The 17,678-nt window shown below is 37.1% G+C and overlaps 1 protein-coding gene across 2 annotated transcripts in view; it reads right to left on the minus strand.

Moving 5' to 3' along the window:
- The window catches only part of NRXN1 (neurexin 1), a 756,469-nt gene that overhangs the window by 345,650 nt on the left and 393,141 nt on the right, over positions 1-17,678 (minus strand). For both annotated transcript variants that reach the window (XM_055540064.1, XM_055540063.1), the window contains one exon: positions 15,588-15,769. In XM_055540064.1, the coding sequence (XP_055396039.1) occupies positions 15,588-15,769 (182 nt within the window). The remainder of the gene's footprint in view (positions 1-15,587; positions 15,770-17,678) is intronic.

Here is a 17,678-nt window from a genome sequence, read left to right on the forward strand (position 1 = left end):
ATAAAAAAAGAGCAGTTGAATAACAGACATAGAGTTTACTGAAAAGCTAGTTAACCATGAAGCTGATGGCTGCAGTATGTGAAGTCGCTCAGTCATGTCCGACTCTTTGCGACCCCATGGACTGTAGCATATCAGGCTCCTCCGTCCATGGGATTTTCCAGGCACGAGTGCTGGAGTGGATTGCCATTGCCTTCTCCAGGGGATCTTCCTGACCCAGGAATCGAACCCGGGTCTCCCACATTGCAGGCAGACGCTTTACCCTCTGAGCTGCTGTATATACCTCACATAATAATGAACAATATCTCTGTTGCAATTTCAAACACCAAAAAGAACCCCCAGCCTCTTCATTTATCCAACACGTTTCACAGTTGTTTCTTGTTCAGTTGCTAAGTCGTGTCTGACTCTCTGTGAGCCCATGGACTGCAGCACACCAGGCTTCCCTGTCCTTCACTATCTCCCTGAGTTTGCTGATTCACAGCCATTGATTGTAATTCACAGCCATTGATTGCTGATTCACAGCCATTGAGTTGGTGATGCTATCTAACCACCTCATCCTCTGCCGCCCCTTTCTCTTTTTGCTTCCATCTTCCCCAGTTACGAGGGTCTTTTTCAGTGAGTTGGCTCTTTGCATCAGGTGGCCAAAGCACCAGTGCTTCACAGTGGCCAGTTACAAATCACCAACTAACCACTGGTCATGAATTAGGCATTCAAGAGAAGCTAGAATTTACAGTGTTTTTCTTTCTACACGTAAAATTTCTCTGCAATGCCTGTCTTTTAAAGATCAAATGAAATCAGTTCTGAAGCCTACATGGCAGGCAGTCTGACCTTACCTCACATATAAGGGCTAAAATTTCAACCCCATTTCTCTGCTGATGCCTTGTGGGATATGGAACCCCCAAAGCCTTGCTTTCTACTGCTAATTAACAATAATGAACAGGATGACACACTTTTCTTTTGAACACTTCTGTCAGGAAGATGTCCAATCAGCAAGATACAAGCCATAGCCAAATTCCCTTTCTCCCCCCACTCATTTACATGCTGAGATACACAGAGACTCTACTCTGCCTTTTGGTTTAAAAAAAAAAAAAAAAGTAGGTCAAGCTGTCTAGGCTTTATGCACTAACTTTAGAATCTGTGCAAAGGATGAAAGCTTTTGCTCCAGCCCGATTCCAGAGCATTTCAGATTATTTTTATATGCATCTACACATACGGGTGCTACTCTCGTGACAGTATTAGTTCAAAAAATAATAAGAATACCTATAACTCCATCCATTAAAAGAATTTTAAAACAAATATCATATGCTATGTCATGGAACTCTACTGTTACTTAGCGCACTGTATTGAGGGACACAGAAACTCTAGCTTGTGCCCATGCTCAAGGAATCTTATAATGCAATATGTAGTAAAGACTCACTAAGTTTGGACTGATAATTTGGATTGTATGATCATTTGAGAAAGTAGCTCAGCTAGCCTGAAATTTTCCTTTACACAAAAGCAAAATGGGGCTTTGCAGTTCAGAATAGATCCTTACTAGCTATGTGATTTGGGTCAATTGCTTAAAAATGTAGTTTGCTCATGTGTAAAACTGAGATAATAATTCATACCTCAATGGGTTATTGTGAATATTAAATGAAATACAACATTTATGTAAAGTCTTTGGTGCTTGGTACATAGTAAATATGCAATACATGCTAAATAGAATTGTTTAGCTATTATTCTTACTAAGCCAATGGACAGAGGAAACCTGATTTCAAAGGGAGAGTTTAACCTTGCTTAAGACAATTGACTGTTAGAACTTCAAACATTTAATATATATTAATTAAAATTATTGAAAACATTTTAATAACTGGAGAATCAATTTCACTTCCATCATTTTAACAAGTGTCACAGTAGGAGAAAAAAAAAGATGGTCAAATTGCCAGGGAGTAGAGGTTAATTACCTTCCACAGCCCTAATCAATTAGGACTGATTACCACAGAAGGTTTGTTTTTTTCCCTTTCACTCTCTGGTTGGATAATCTTCTGTCATCAAGTCTGATTGCACAGAAATATATCACAGATGTTTTATATAAGTTCCCCAGATTATACAGACAGCAGATAAGAAGTATACTACATTTCAGAGAACCGAATACTTGTTTGGAATATCTGAATCTGGAAGTGGGACTGATCAATGATCTAACATGGGAGAAGTCTTCCTTCCCTGAGAAAAACACCATGTGGATAATGAATCCATTTCATGATAGGTCCCAGCCTCTGGCTTGAATGTGCAAGCCTCTGTAGGTTGTAAAAGGGGAGCCCAAGAGAGTGTCACATGCTTTCACCATTACCCTCTGGGAGTCTACCTCATGCTGGGATCCAAGGAGAGTGTTCCTCATGTGAGTTCTTGCACCAGAGTGGAAATTTACCAGCAAGTGGGGAAGGAAGGCCACAAGCCAAAAGGAAAGCTCCATTCATGCACACTTGTATACCTTTATCAATAAATATTACTGTGTATTCTTAAGCACTGTGCAACTGTCAGAAAATGCCAAGATAAAAAGATGTATAGCATATGGTAATTGACCTTGATGAGTTCACAATTTAATGGACTGAAAGGATCCATATGGAAATAACTATGACTATGATAAGTAAAAAGTGCTATGTTAGTACCAAGATGGACCTGATTTGTTTTTCCCTAGTGGACCAAGGAAGTCTTCACAAATATATGATCTAGGCCTTAACGGTGAATAAAAACTCACCAGACTAGAAAAGAAAGGAAAGCAAGCAGGAGCGAGAGGAAGTAGGAATATTTCAAAGAAAGAAATGAACATGAACAAAGGTCTATCTTTGCCGACATTTTGTTACTGATATAATTTTTTAATTGTGTTTCTCTGCCTTAAAATCATGTGCACTCCAAATTTACAAATCAAACTGATAACAAAAGCTAGCCAACTAACTACAAAATGTTTGAGACAACTAGTCAACCAAATAACTTTCTATGTGTTTACTCAACTAGAAAAAATAGTCTATGTAGCTGATATACGGAATGCTCAGTAATTTATATGATGTGTGGTATACTAAGGGCTTCCCTGGTGGCTCAGCTGGTAAAGAATCCACCTGCAATTTGGGAGACCTGTGTTCGATCCCTGGGTTGGGAAGATCCCCTGGATAAGGGAATGGCTACCCACTCTGGCTGAAGTTGTTTGACTTTATAAAACTGCATTAAACAGACTGTGGGCCGAGCTGTGGGGTGCAACCTAATGAGGTAGTCCCCCCTGTACCCTTACCTGTACCATACACATAAGGCCCAGAGATTAAGCACATGGATTTAGGAACCAAACTGTCTGAGTTCAAAGCCTGGTTTTGCTCACTAACTGTGTGACCTGTGCCTCCTTTTCCTCATTAACTAAATGAGGAGAATGTTTCTTATTTGTAGGGGTTTTATGAATATTAAATGGATAACAAATGTAAAGTTAGAACAGCTACATGATTATTGGTTACTTTCATAAATGTCACACTTAGAGATCTCTTCATAGAATTTAAAAACCTTTAATTGTGTTTCTAAAGCATGAAGGTTCAGAATAATAGCCTATGCCTACATTCTGTGACTAAGGTGCCATACAAATAAAATTTATCCATTAAATTCTAAGATACTTGAGGGCAAAAGCCAGACTTCACGCGACTGTATTCCAAATGCCTTAAAAGGTGTTTTTTCTTTTTTCTTTTTTTTTAAAGGTATGTTAAATGCATATAAAGAGAGAATAGAATGTGTTCAAGTTGCACTGAGGAGTAACTGGACATAGAGCTGGAAAATAAACCTATGTTTTGCATTCATTGCAGATCCACCTAAGGAGTTTGGCTTTTGAACCATCTGCAGTATAGGCCACTGGTTCTTCAATAGAACAGGTGAAGGCATGGTTCACCAGAAACATGTCTCAAGATACCAATCTATAATGAAGCAACATCATGAATTTGTAACATGCTAGCAGTTACTTTACTGACAAAGGTCCATATAGTCAAAGCTATGGTTTTTCTAGCAGTCATGTATGGATGAGAGAACTGAACGGTAAAGAAAGCTGAGCACTGAAGAATTGATGCTTTTGATCTGTGGTGTTACTTGGGCTGCAAGGAGATCAAACCAGTCAATCCTAAAGGAAATCAGTCCTGAATATTCATTGGAAGGACTGATGTTGAAGCTGAAGCTCCAATTCTTTGGCCATCTGATATGAAGAACTAACCCATCGGAAAAGACCCTGATGCTGGGAAAGACTGGAGGCGGGAGGAGAAGGGGATGACAGAGGATGAGATGGTTGGATGGCATCACCGACTCGATGGACATGAGTTTGAATAGGCTCTGAGAGTTGGTGATGAACAGGGAAGTCTGGTGTGCTGCAGTCCATGGGGTCGCAGAGTTGGACACGACTGAGCAACTGAAATGAACTGAACTGAGCAGTTAGTTCAGATCTGCATCTCTAACTCAGCTGTAACAAGTTAACTATAAACCGACCTCTTGAAGGAGACCTTGACCAGAGCAGCATTGACCTATTTTTTGCCCTTAAACATGTTTAGAATGCACACAGGCAGCTTAAATTTGCAGAACTTCTAGAACAACAACAACAAAAAATATTTCAACAAATATTTATTGCTCATTTGCTAAATTTCAGGCTGCAGGTGGACTCTGGGAATACAAAGGTGCACAAAATAGATGGATGTCCCTGCCCTCTTGACATTCACTGTTGCTCAGCATCACATTATTCATCATAAAGGAAGGATCTGCCATCGAGATTTAAACACTTTAATCTAAATGCCAAATTTTGCCTGGTTCACAAAACTGCCACCAGAAACAAGAAAGTACAAGGACTACAAAAACTGATAAAGGGTTTTGGGGCTGATTCTTTTCCAGACAATTGACTTTGCTTTGTCCAGGAGAAGTAAATTACTAAGCATCTTTGTAGACAATTTGAAAATCAGTTTCCCCTCAAACCCTGAATAAACACTGGGAAAAAAAATACTTAATGAATATTATGGAGGGACTTCAAATTGGTATTGGGCTTCCATGGTCGCTCAGATGGTAAAGCATCTGCCTGTAATGCAGGAGACCTGGGTTTGATCCCTGGGTTGGGAAGATCATCTGGAGAAGGTAATGGCAACCCACTCCAGTACAATTGCCTGGGAAATTCCATGAACAGAAAAGCCTGGTGGGCTACAGTCCACGGGGTTGCAAAACATTGGATACAGCTGAGTGACCAACACTTTCAAATACAGCTGGATACAGCTGAGTGACCAACACTTTCAAATCAGTCCATGCCCATCCCTGACCAGCATTGCTGCCAGGTGAGGGGTTGAGACACAGCCTTGCAAAGCAGAGAGAGAAGGGGAGGATGGGTTGAGAGGCCCCGTGTCATGCTCTCCCTGCTTCTGTTCACTCAGAAGCTTTTATGCTTCTAAGTGAACACCATTACTGATAGAGGTGGCTGAATATTATCAGTCAGATTGTTTTGAACCAAAAGAGGTTGAGAGACCTACTGCCATCAAACATTTAGAATGTTGAAATAACCAAGAGGTTGAAATAACCAACTTTTTGCTTTACACAAATTGTTCTGGTGGCAGTGTAGAGATGCATGAGAAAGGGAATCCTTGTGAGCAGTGAGATGAGTTAGAAATCTGTTCCAACAGTTGAAAAAGAGGACATTCACTTAAGGCAATAATAAGGGGAGTCAAAGAAAAGCAGATAAATTCTAAAGCTCTGTTAAGCATTTGAAATGTGGCTAATGGAACTGAGGAACTGAATTTGAAAATGTATTTAATTATAATTAAGTTAGATATAAATTTAAAATTGAGAGTTCATTCAATCATGGAAGAAGTTTAGGTATGTCTACAGTAATTCAGACAATGCAAATCTACATTTCCAACTGGATATTTTATGAAATATACAATATCTCTGATGCAAATTTAGATTCTGAATTGACAGGAATGAATTACAAAATATATATTCGATATCATAAACAGTGTGAAACAGTAATGTAAAATATAGTAAAATTTATTTGAGCATATGCTGAAATGATAATACTTTGGATATGCTTAGTTAAATAAAATACATTCAAAGTTAATTTCATCTGAGTTTTTTTTTCCCCCTCTCTTTTTGTGACTACTTACAAACTTAAAATTACATATCTGACCCACTTTATATTTCTATTGGACAGTACTGATAGACATTTCTGGAATTTACTGAGAAACAGATTACATCATAAAAGCAAGCACAGGAAAGATGTCAAAGTTTTCATCTGTAATTGTGTAGATGGGCATGTAGTTGGAAGATGAATTCAGTTTTTAATGAGGTGTCTACCTATGAGACATCCAGGTGGAGATGCTGAGTTAGTCTTTTGAAATGCTAGTTTGGTGATGACAGGGTAAGCCCAGATGCGGGACGTAACTCTGAGAATAAGCAGTCTACATTTGCTAGCTATAATGCAGAGCAGAATTCCAGGAACATTAACTTTTTTTTTTTTTTTTTCAGAGACCAAAAAGCCCTTCATGATCAATTAAATTTTAATCTTTCACTAGAATTTTTTGGTCTGTCAGTCTTGTATGTCCACTCTTTTGGGGGCAGGAAGGCCCTAAGAAGTAGGCTCAGGAGGAAGTATTTCTCCTGATGGGAGAACCCGGCCATGAAAACATCCCCTCAGGAGTCTAAGAAATATGTTCTTCCAGGGCAGTGCTTTGTAAACAGAGAGGTTAAAAAGCCTCCTCTGTCTTGTAACCCATGCCACGCTTAGTTATTCAGTTGTGTTTGACTCTTTGTGACCCCATGGGGCCTGCCAGGCTCTTCTGTCCATGAGGATTGTCTAGGCAAGAATACTGGAGTGGGTGGCCATGCCCTTCTCCAGGGGATCTTCCCAACCCAGGGACTGAACCCATGTCTCCTGCAATGCAGTCAAATTGTTTACCATCTGAATGACCAGGGAAGCCAAAGAACACTGGAATGGGTAGCCTATCCCTTCTCCCAGGGATCTTCTTGACCCAGGAATCGAACCCAGGTCTCCTGTATTGCAGGTGGATTCTTTTCTGGCTGAGCTATCAGGGAAGCCCCGTCTTGTAACCTAAGGATCCCCAAATCTCATGCACTATCTCCTAAAGTAAGTGTTTAAATGTAACACCTTTGCATTTCACAGCTCTGAAAATGGTTACGTTTTCATCAGAAGGATTTTCTCAGGCCCAGTAAGAATTGTCTCTAGTTCTTTGCTACTGATTTAAAATGTGGATTATTTACGCTTACTATTAACTTGAGTGTCCCTGAGTATATTTACCTAGGTCATTTCCTTCCTTTGTTGAAACAAACTGCCTATGTCTGAAGTGGTCCATCATCACCTTTAAACAAACTCCAATGCCATATTGTCACTTTCATCTCATTTCCTGTTCTTTGGCTGACATATTCCTTATGCTGTTTTCATTTTTTAACTACTATTATCATGCATTTTATTTATGCCTTTCAGTGTTTTCTTTTCTTTTTTTTTTGGTGCAATAAAAAGAGTATACAAATGATTCCTTATTCGGTATGCATTCCCCAAACTAGTTCTCAACCCTCAAGCAATGTCTTCATTACTCTTCTTCCATCAATCTATACTGTGTTTAGACTTCTGCAAAAGCCAGCATCCTTAAACTTAAAGCTAGTGGATGCTTTCACTGTTGCTCACCATTTCTTTCTAAACCATGTAGACCCTAACTTGATCATAAGAATGAACATATCAGATATGCATGGGAGATATTAACCATGTCTGTTCCTGGGAATCTCTTAATAACCTAGCTCAGCTGCTCCTAGATTTCTGAGCCTCTATAAGATTATAAACATTTGCTGTTAAGCTGCTAAATTGTAGGGGAATTTTTTACATAGAAATAGGTAGCTAATACATTATGAACTGCATTATAGGTGATCAGTAATGATGTGTTGAATGAGCCAAAGGAATTTTTTTAAAAAAGAAATTCCTAATTAAGCTTTTAACAAAATTTGGGGGAGTATTTACAATGTCATGTTAATTTCAGGTGTATAGCAAAGTGAATCTATTATTTTTATATATATATATATATATATTCACTCATTTTTTTAGATTCTTTCCCCATATAGGCCATTACAGAGTATTGAGTAGAGTTCCCTGTCCTATATGGTAGGTCCTTATTAGTTATCTATTTCATGTAGTAGAGTGTATACGTCAATCCTAATCTTCCAATTTATCCCTCCCCTCACCTTCCACAGGTTTATTTTCTACATCTGTAAGTCTGTATCTGTTTTATAGGTAAGTTCATCTGTAGCCATTTTTTTAAGATTCCACATATGTGATATTACATTATTGGTGGGAATGCAAACTGGTACAGCCACTATGGAGAACAGTATGAAGGTTCCTCAAAAAATTAAAAAGAGTTACCATACAATCCAGCAACTGTACTCCTGGGCAAATATCTGGAGAAAACCATAATTCAAAAAGATACATGCATCCCAATGTACACTGCAGCACTATTTACAATAGTCAAGACATGAAAGCAACCTAAATGTCCATCAACAGAGGAATGGATAAAGATGTGGTACATATATACAGTGGAATAATTCTCAGCCACAAAAAGAACAAAATAAATGCCCTTTGCAGCAACATGGATAGACCTCAGATTGTCATACTGAGTGAAGTAAGTCAGAGAAAGTATTTCTTTTTCTCTTTTTTTTTTTGGCCTCATCATGCAGAAGTATATGGGATCTTATTTCCCTTACCAGACATTGAACCATGTCCTGTGAAACAATGCAAGCTTTTGAAAAAAACTGAAGTGTGATCAGTAGCGAGAAAAAAAATTCAAAAAGCTTCTTATTTTGGCATCTAGCCATAAGAAAAGAAGTTGCTAAGGCAACTCATCACTGGCTAACCTAGAATGGATTTAAGGCCATTCTGTAAAATAGCTCGGGGTCCAACATAAATCAATAAGTCAAGAAGTGTAGTGATCATACAATGGAGGAAAATCTATGTCCAAGATTTTCTCTACCTAGGTAATGCCCTGACCATTGTTTCTCAGCTCTTCCAAAGAGATTCCTGAGCTCTGGACTTCTTTCTGTTAGCTCAGGGGATTATAAGCTCCCAGACCCAACTGTGAAAACACACAATATTTGAATAGAGAAGATGATGACTGAGCAGAAGTTAGACAGAGGTTGAGAAGAAAGTTCTGGGTTGATTCAAAAACGACAATAGGACAATAATTTTCTAAAGAGTGGATTAATAAATTTCCCTGAAGTGGAAAGAAAAGAATTTTGGAAATATGGACATGCAAAGGGAAACTAAGATCAGAATTTTCAGGACGCTAAATGTGAGACACAGAGTGTGACTTTACCTGTATGTAATTGGGAAGCATCAATGTGTTTCCCAAGAGGAAGAAGAGAGGAATAATTGAAAAAGCATTTTAGCAAATTAACCTGATGTAAGTATATAAACTGGATTGGAAAGTATTCAGAATAGAGACAGGAGAATAGTTGAAAAGGTGTGGCAGTTGCTTAAGCACCTAAGTGATAAGTATATGAAATAAGGAGGGGCAGCTAGAAATGTCTTGGTTCTCTTTATTACATTTCACAGCAACAGAATTTCAGAGAAGGAGCTAATTCTAGAAATTGAGAACCAAATTCAGAGAGATTTAGTGATGCTGAAATGTTTCAACCAATAAATTAGAAAATGAGATACTGAACTAACTTCCATGGTGAAAGGATGAAGGAAGGAGTTTGTATTAATCTACATGACACCATCCATATCCCAAACAAGATATCTTGTTTCAAGATATCTGTACAGCACTTAAGTCAATAAAAATATGACCATGATTTCTCTCACTTTCTTCAAAGATAATGTTCATCCTTCTCAACCTGAGAAGCTTGGGCAAGACTTTTACAACAAATAGTCAAATAGGCCACATGTTCTCTAATTCCTGTAAGAACCAGGATGTGCTAAGTCGCTTCAGTTGTGTCCAACTCTGTGCAACCCTATGGACTATAGCCCATCATGCTCCTCTGTCCATGGGATTCCTCAGGTAAGAATACTGGAATGGACTGCCACGCCCTCCTCCAGGGGATCTTCCTGACCCAGGGTTCAAACCCGTGTCTCTTTTGTCTCCTGCATTGGCAGGCAGGTTCTTTACCACTAGCGCCACCTGGGAAGCCCAAAACGAGGACTTCTTGACAAAATGTACCGGTTAGTTTTCTAGGAAGCGGACTTTGAGATGGAGGTTTGCCAAAGCAAGTTCCCTCGGGAGTGCTTTCTGAATTAACACCTGTAGGGGTGGTTCAGTCACTAGGCTGTGTCTGACTCTTGTGACCCCATGGACTGTAGCCGACCAGGCTCCTTTGGCCATGGGATATTCCCCAGCAAGAATGCTGCAGTGGGTTGCCATTTCCTTCTCCAAGGGATCTTCCTGACCCAGAAATTGAACCAGGGTCTCCTGTATTGCAGGCAAATTCTTTACCAACTAAGCTACAAGGGAAGCTAAGAGCCAGGATAGCTAAAACAAATATAATATCTACTGTGTATGATTTACAGGTTTTAATTTAAATATTACATGAGAAAGTGAAACTCTTAAAATAGGGGAATCTGTTGGTTAAAAAGAATATTTCAGATGAAACACTTTAAATTCTAGAAAAGCCTGTGAGGAAATAATTGGGTTTTATTTTGTTGATATAGGTGTGTACCCCTGTATATGTACTGATTTTACAAAGATTAAATTAGAAACTCTTTTTAAAACAAGGTAACTAGTATAAAATGTAAAGCAGCAGAGAATGATGAGAAAGATTGGTTATGTCGACGATATTGATAAGTTATTTTAGGGTGTGATATCTACTATAAATACACTATGCTTCTAGTTAACACTAAAATCACTGATCAAAAGGTGTATTTCTATATCAAAATCAATTAAGAGCTTGGATTCAAACATAAGGCTTCCGGTCCAGGAAGGTACAAAGAAGAAACACTTAAGGCAAATATATACAACAATTCACTAATCAAATTTGCAATGCTCTTTCATGCTCCTAAGATGAAAGAATTTCAAAGAACACTCTTCACTCATCCTCTCCTCCACCCTCCACAATTTCCTCTGATCAGAACTAATACACATGTTAATATTCATGTCAGTTGGGGAACACACATTTGCAGCGCATTCTTCTAAGTCAGAAGGGTTAAGTGATCTCCAGTTAACATTGCCAGACTGATAGATGAGAGATACTTCCTCTAGAGTGACAACATTGGTAAAATTTGTAGGTATATCTCATAAATAATGAAAAAAATGAATTTATGTTTTTGCTTATTGCCTGTAAGAAATTATCATGTTCAATACTGATTAAATAATCAATATTAATTTAAATCTGTAAAACAGAACACTTTACAGTTCATAAGTTTCTTTTTTCATATTCTTTACCTTAACAACCTATCATTTAGCCACATTCTTATAAATATGATTGTAGATAAAGGGAAGAAATGGAGCTCTACCAAGATGGAGAAATAACCAAGAAACACTAGTCACTCTAGGACAAAGTGTGTTTACTATAAAGAATACAAGCTACCTGGTAACCAGGGTCCCAGTGGGCTTTTCCTTCATCTAACTAATGTTTATTGAGATAAGTAGTAAGTGGTGAGCTCAATTATTTTTGAATCCACAGAGTCTTCAACATAGGCTGGAGCCTATAAGTTGCTCAGAAAATATTTCTGCACAGACTTCTAGTATGTACTTACATGAATGACAAAAAGTCGCATTTCTACATTACGTTATTTTTTCTTATTAGTCATCATTATTATAAATTTTGTTCTATGGCATCAGAAAACTTATCTTTATTTGAAGATAATGGACAGATACAAAATGACTGGAGAACAATTCATGATAAAAGTGAATTACAAAAAATGAGGTAACTACTTAGGAGAGAGTATCACTCATTCACCAAAAACTCGCACCACAGACTTAATTCAACTCCCATGGTCAATTATTAGCTGGAATATTCATAAAACAACATCAATAAAAATGTGTAACTTTTCAATTAAACAGCTGATATGCATCAGGTGCTATACTTTTTATACATTGTAAACAAGAGATTAGATACACTTCTTCAGTTATGTAGAAACTGAGCTGCATCTATGACTTAACTGAAAATTTTGATGACTGAATATTGAGGAGTCTATATTTAACTTAAGCTACACTATTTTCAACATATAATTCATTTTTTATTATTTCAGAAAACATTTCTGAATACAAGATAACATTTGTATTCTTGGCACTATGTTAATTAGTAGCCCCTTACTTCTTGTCTTTCTCTTCCTCTCATCCCCTCCTAAAACCCTATACATTTCAATAGCAATATCATATGGCTTTGAGGTTAACAGTGGTAGAATTAATACTAATATGGCAAAAAATCCATCTGTAAAAACTGGTCACCTGAGTAAAAAATTATTTTATTCTAATTTATTATATTTTTAAGAGTATAGTTAATCAAAATTTAAATATGGTGATATTTTTAAGATCAAACATGATCATTTGAAAAGAATAGGATAATAATGTCAGATACTCACAACTTCATTGAAATTATATTTCAATCAGATTTTAAAAGTTATCTATCTGAAGTAACATTACACAATTCAGCAAGACTGGAGCACCTTTTAATACATGCAATTAACTTTCCTGCTTCTTGGTTAATTTCAATAATTAAGGGTATATATAGTGATTTTTAAATAAGATAAGTCCATAGTTTATACATGGCTCACCTTGAAGGTTTATAGACACTTTCTCAGAAGTTAATGGATAACCAACATTTCTAACTTTTATAGATTAAACATATCTGTGATATCATCAGGTTAATTTTTAAGTCAGTCATATTTATAAACTAAAATCAAACTATGGTAATAATTTTTCTGCAATTACTGTTTTCATTTTATACTTCAATTCTGAAAGAAGCACAAGAAATGATTTGGTAAAAATCAGGATAAAACCAAAGGCATGTAAACCATTTGATAAAATATTCCTTGAATATTCCCCAATTTAAGTACCATCATTAAGAATACTTCTGCTTCTATCAGCCATGGGCATCAACTTTGATTCTTTCCCACTTAATTTTCCCTCCTGTTCCTGTCTTCCATCCCTCTCTTTTACTCTCTCTCTTTTTCCTTCTTAAAAAAAATATATATATATATATATTTTTTTTTTCTCTTTCTTTCTCTTCCTCTTTCTCTCCTCTTTCTCTTCCTCTTCCATGTACCCAATATTATGGGAAAGGGTTAAAAGTAAACTTCAGAAGTGAAAAGAAAACCACAGGCTTAATTTTATTTGTATGTTGGAAACTTCGAAAAAAGGTAACTTATTTCCATGTAAGCAACTTGCTGAGTCACTAATGGCTGATCATTGTTTGTAGGGAACAAGAGAAAAGGAGGGGGAAATAGAAAGTTTTAGTTGGCCAGATCTGGACTAAGACAGGGTCCTAGTTGTTGATAAAGGAGTGAGTAGGGCTGATTACCAACGGTGTTTGCTAATCCCAGGGAACTAACATCCATTTTCAATTTCCTAGTCAAGGACAGGCTAGGATTAAGAAAGGGTTTAAACATAGCAAATCCAAGAAGAAGGGTGTTAGAAACAAAGACCTGTATCCAAAGCGAACAGTCAGGCAAGACCAAGAGAAGAGATTCAGAATGAAAGAAGACCTCACAGGACATCTATCAGAAATCTATGGCCAATAAAGAAGTGTAGAAAGGTTCTGAGCGGGCATGCACACCTAAAAGTCAGGCTTTTACATATAAAGGGACTCTAAGGCCACAGTTGATCAAAATTGGAAAGCAATACACATTGTTGTAGACTAAAACCCTCTGACCATAAAACAGTGATTTGAGTAATTCAATAACAAAACCCCTTATGACGTGAGAGTGATCAGTGTAGAAACTTTTCTCAGGGTAAATGTGTAACTGGTTATGGATCAATATGTAAGTTATTTCAGGAGGAAAACCTCTTGTTTTCTTTTTTATTTATTTTCGAAGTAGCAAGTCTCTTAAATCAGAATGGAGAAAATGCATTTGGAAAGTTGAGATGACTCTAAATAGGAAGATTCCTTACTGCATTAGTTATCTCAGCTGATCACTTATTTATGATGCCATAAAAACCCACATGCCTTCGATACTGATTGTTAGATATTTGCAGAAAGGCAGCTAAAATCATTTTTCAAGGATTCTCATTTTGACAACTTTATTTTGAATTGAAAATCTACGATGATTCAATAACCATTGTGTTGAGAGGGGTTTTTTGTTTTACTTTGTTTTCTTTTTTTTTCCCCAATATTAGCAATGAATTCAGCTTTTGTGGTCAGTTGTAAACCCTATTCAGCTTTTTGGAAATTCTAGAAGTATAGCAGAACACGAAGGTTAATAAATAAATAGCACTTTGAAAATTAAGACCCTGCAAATCTGTGATAATGTATTTTGGTGTTTGGTGGTTTTCCTAATCATTTTAGGATGAAACCCTAAAGGCAGGACTGAAAGAACATGTTGACCTAATCAAAGATCTTCTGAGACACTGGTGCAGGTAACAGAAGAACTTGCAGGATAAATAAAAGCAAAACAAAATAAACTTATGTGATCACATAAGGCAGAAGAGATAAATTAAACCTCAAGAACAGAAAGGGGGATAAAGAGGTTTATATGCTTCTACATCTTCTAGAAGATAGTTTATTTACAACTATGATGATAAGAACCCTCCAGGGTTTTTGAATATATGATAACTTACTATGGGTGTTATTTTGATACATCAATAAAATATGACTATCTCTTATTGATAAAAGACCGCATGGGTCTTTGAAAATATTGTGAGGACATAAGAAGATAAAGAATTGAAACCAAACAAATTAGTAACTCTCTGAATGCAGAGATATAAGGAAGAGTCCCCAAGTTATAGTCAGTTATGACAACTTTAAAACTTAAATAGAAAAGTTTTTCATTCATGAACTATTATTTGATATTCACTAAGAGCTAATTAAATTTTTGTGTGAGGTTTAGGACTTAGAGAAAATGTCTGGTCCCAGGATATAAATGGCAAGAGTCCATTGTATTTTCTTGATGTGTACATATCAAAAGGAGTATAAGATGGCATAGACGTAATCTTTCTGCCTTTTTCTTTTGTATCTCCAAATACCTTTGCTGATTCACTTCCCCCGTCCATTGCATGTAACTTTAGACAATTCTTTTCTCAAGTGAGAAAAGAAATAAGGACGCTGGATCCAAATCTGTTGATGTTACCAGAATTACAACCTCATGCTTCCAGCCAGATGGAATAATATGTACTGGACTATCATATTTCTACAAATTTAGCAAAACTGCCTAAAGTCACTAAAAATACACAAAGAGTAATTCTTTGTGGACAGAAAATTGAGAGGAATTCACACTTGAAAAAACAATAGTCAAAACATTTTTAAAAACAGTAACAGCTTTAAGGCCTTATTTATGCTTTCTGTAATAAAGCACTAGATACTATGGTGGGGCAGGGAGAGGGAAATGTCCAAAGAGCAGAGTTATATGTTATTTACAAGAAGCTAGCAGTAAAAGCTAAAAGCAGAATCTTTATTTTAGAAGTACTTACTATGTGCAGCTCTAGGTAGTCACCCAGGCCAGAAGAACTGTCCACTCGCACCAATACAGCTTCTTTCTGAACAGTACTAAAGCCTATGGCCAGTCTGTCTGCTCGTGTGCTTGGCCGGTCATTAGGAGGCCACTTATACGTGATTTGTCCACCACCTTTGCTAAAGATATACGTTGTCCCAGCTGCAAAACAAAAACCAAAACCAATTAGTCCAAATATATCAGGGCACACTTTCCTATGTATTATTATGTTGACATATTAGTAAAGTATTAAATTTATAGCATGGCAATCATAAATAAATAAAATAATAAGAACAGAAACCAAAAACCTATGGCAAAGTGAATAAGCAAATAATAGATTATAATCATACATGTTAAAGTTTTTTAATATCAAGGCAGCTTCATTTTTAATACACTCATTAAATCTACCAGCAGGTGTTTCAGAACAAACGAGAGATTACTGCTTTTCCACAGAGTTGGACAAGCATGAAATGTAATGGGGTTTTCTTTCTTTCTGCCAATTAGAAAAAAATAATATAGTAGAAAACATTGACTTTGGTTGCTTCAAAAAGGAGCAGAAACATGTATTAACTTGTGTCTGAAACAAGAGCTGCGAGTAGGTGTGACAGGGTCACACAGCACAGCAAAGCAAATTGCAAGCATGCTACAAATCAACTTTTATGAAGAGAGGGCCTGTTCACATATGACAGATGATAACTAATGGATGAACAGCCATAAGACCAATAGTCATGTCAAGAAAATACAGATAATAGATCCCATCCATAGATGTCAGGTCTTATATAACACACAATATCTAGTAGCTGTCAAACTACCCAGCTGCATAAAAAGATCCATTTTTTCCCAAAGCAAATGTTGGTCTTACAACAATGAGAATAATGGCATAGCCTCATTTGCTAAGTGTTCAAATTTTACTTTATGATGGTGATATCAGTAAAGTATCCATCTTGCTTTAAAAAGAGCTTTGTTCAAACGAGTCTCCTAAACATCCAATGTGTTAAAGTCCTATCTCATTGTAGCACTGAAATCCACCTCATTTAATGTAATAAAATTAATTCTTTGAGTCAGAAATTTTGGAAGAGACATGCAAAGATATACATAAAGGAGAATGATTCTTCCTCCATACTAAATGGGACCAGAGAAATATTTCTTTTATTATCCCAAGAATAGACTTTAAGGTACAATTTATAGAAAGGAGTGTAGCTTTCCAATAACAAAAGATGTTAGTATATATTTATTATGTACCTACTACGTGCCAATATGGTAAGGGAAGCAATAAGATTAAATATCAAAATTTGGCCTCAAAGTACCTTGAGTGTATGGAAATATAGCTTCTACCAAGAATAAGGGTTGTATTAAAAGTTGAGTATACAGCTGTATATTTTCAAGATATCTACATATTGCTCAGTTGCTCAGCGGTGGACGACTCTACAATCCCAATGACTATAGCCTGCCAGGCTCCTCTGTCCATGGAATTTTCCAGGCAAGAATACTAGAGTCAGTTGCCATTTCCTTCTCCAAAATGGGACACACAGAACATACCCTTAACTGTGGGTTTGAGCTGTGGGCTCTGGGAAAACAACTATAACAACCTATGAGTGAATGTAAGTCTCTCAGTCATATCTGACTCTTTGCAACCCTCCAGGCTCCCCTGTCCATGAGATTCTTCAGGCAAGAATACTGGAGTGGGTAACCATGCCCTTCTCCAGAGGATTCCCAACCCAGGGTTTGCAGGTAGACTCTTCACCATCTGAGCCACCAGGGAAGCCCCAAAGCGCTGACGGGATATTAAGTCTTATTTTCTATGTGCGTGCGTGCATGCGTGCTCAGTCATTTATGACCCCATGGATTGTAGCCCGCCAGGCTCCTCTGTCCAAGGAATTCTCCAGGCAAGAATACTGGAGTGGGTTGCCATTTCCTCCTCCCGGGGATCTTCCCAACCAGGGATTGAACCGTGGTCTTCGGCACTGGCAGGCAGATTCTTTACCACTGCACCACCCGGGAAGCCCACATTAAATTTCTATGAACCAAAAATAAATAAATAAATTTCTATGAACCAAATTTACCAATTTAA

Source organism: Bubalus kerabau, chromosome 11, assembly GCF_029407905.1.
Source record: "Bubalus kerabau isolate K-KA32 ecotype Philippines breed swamp buffalo chromosome 11, PCC_UOA_SB_1v2, whole genome shotgun sequence".
In the NCBI taxonomy this organism is placed as follows: domain Eukaryota; kingdom Metazoa; phylum Chordata; class Mammalia; order Artiodactyla; family Bovidae; genus Bubalus; species Bubalus kerabau.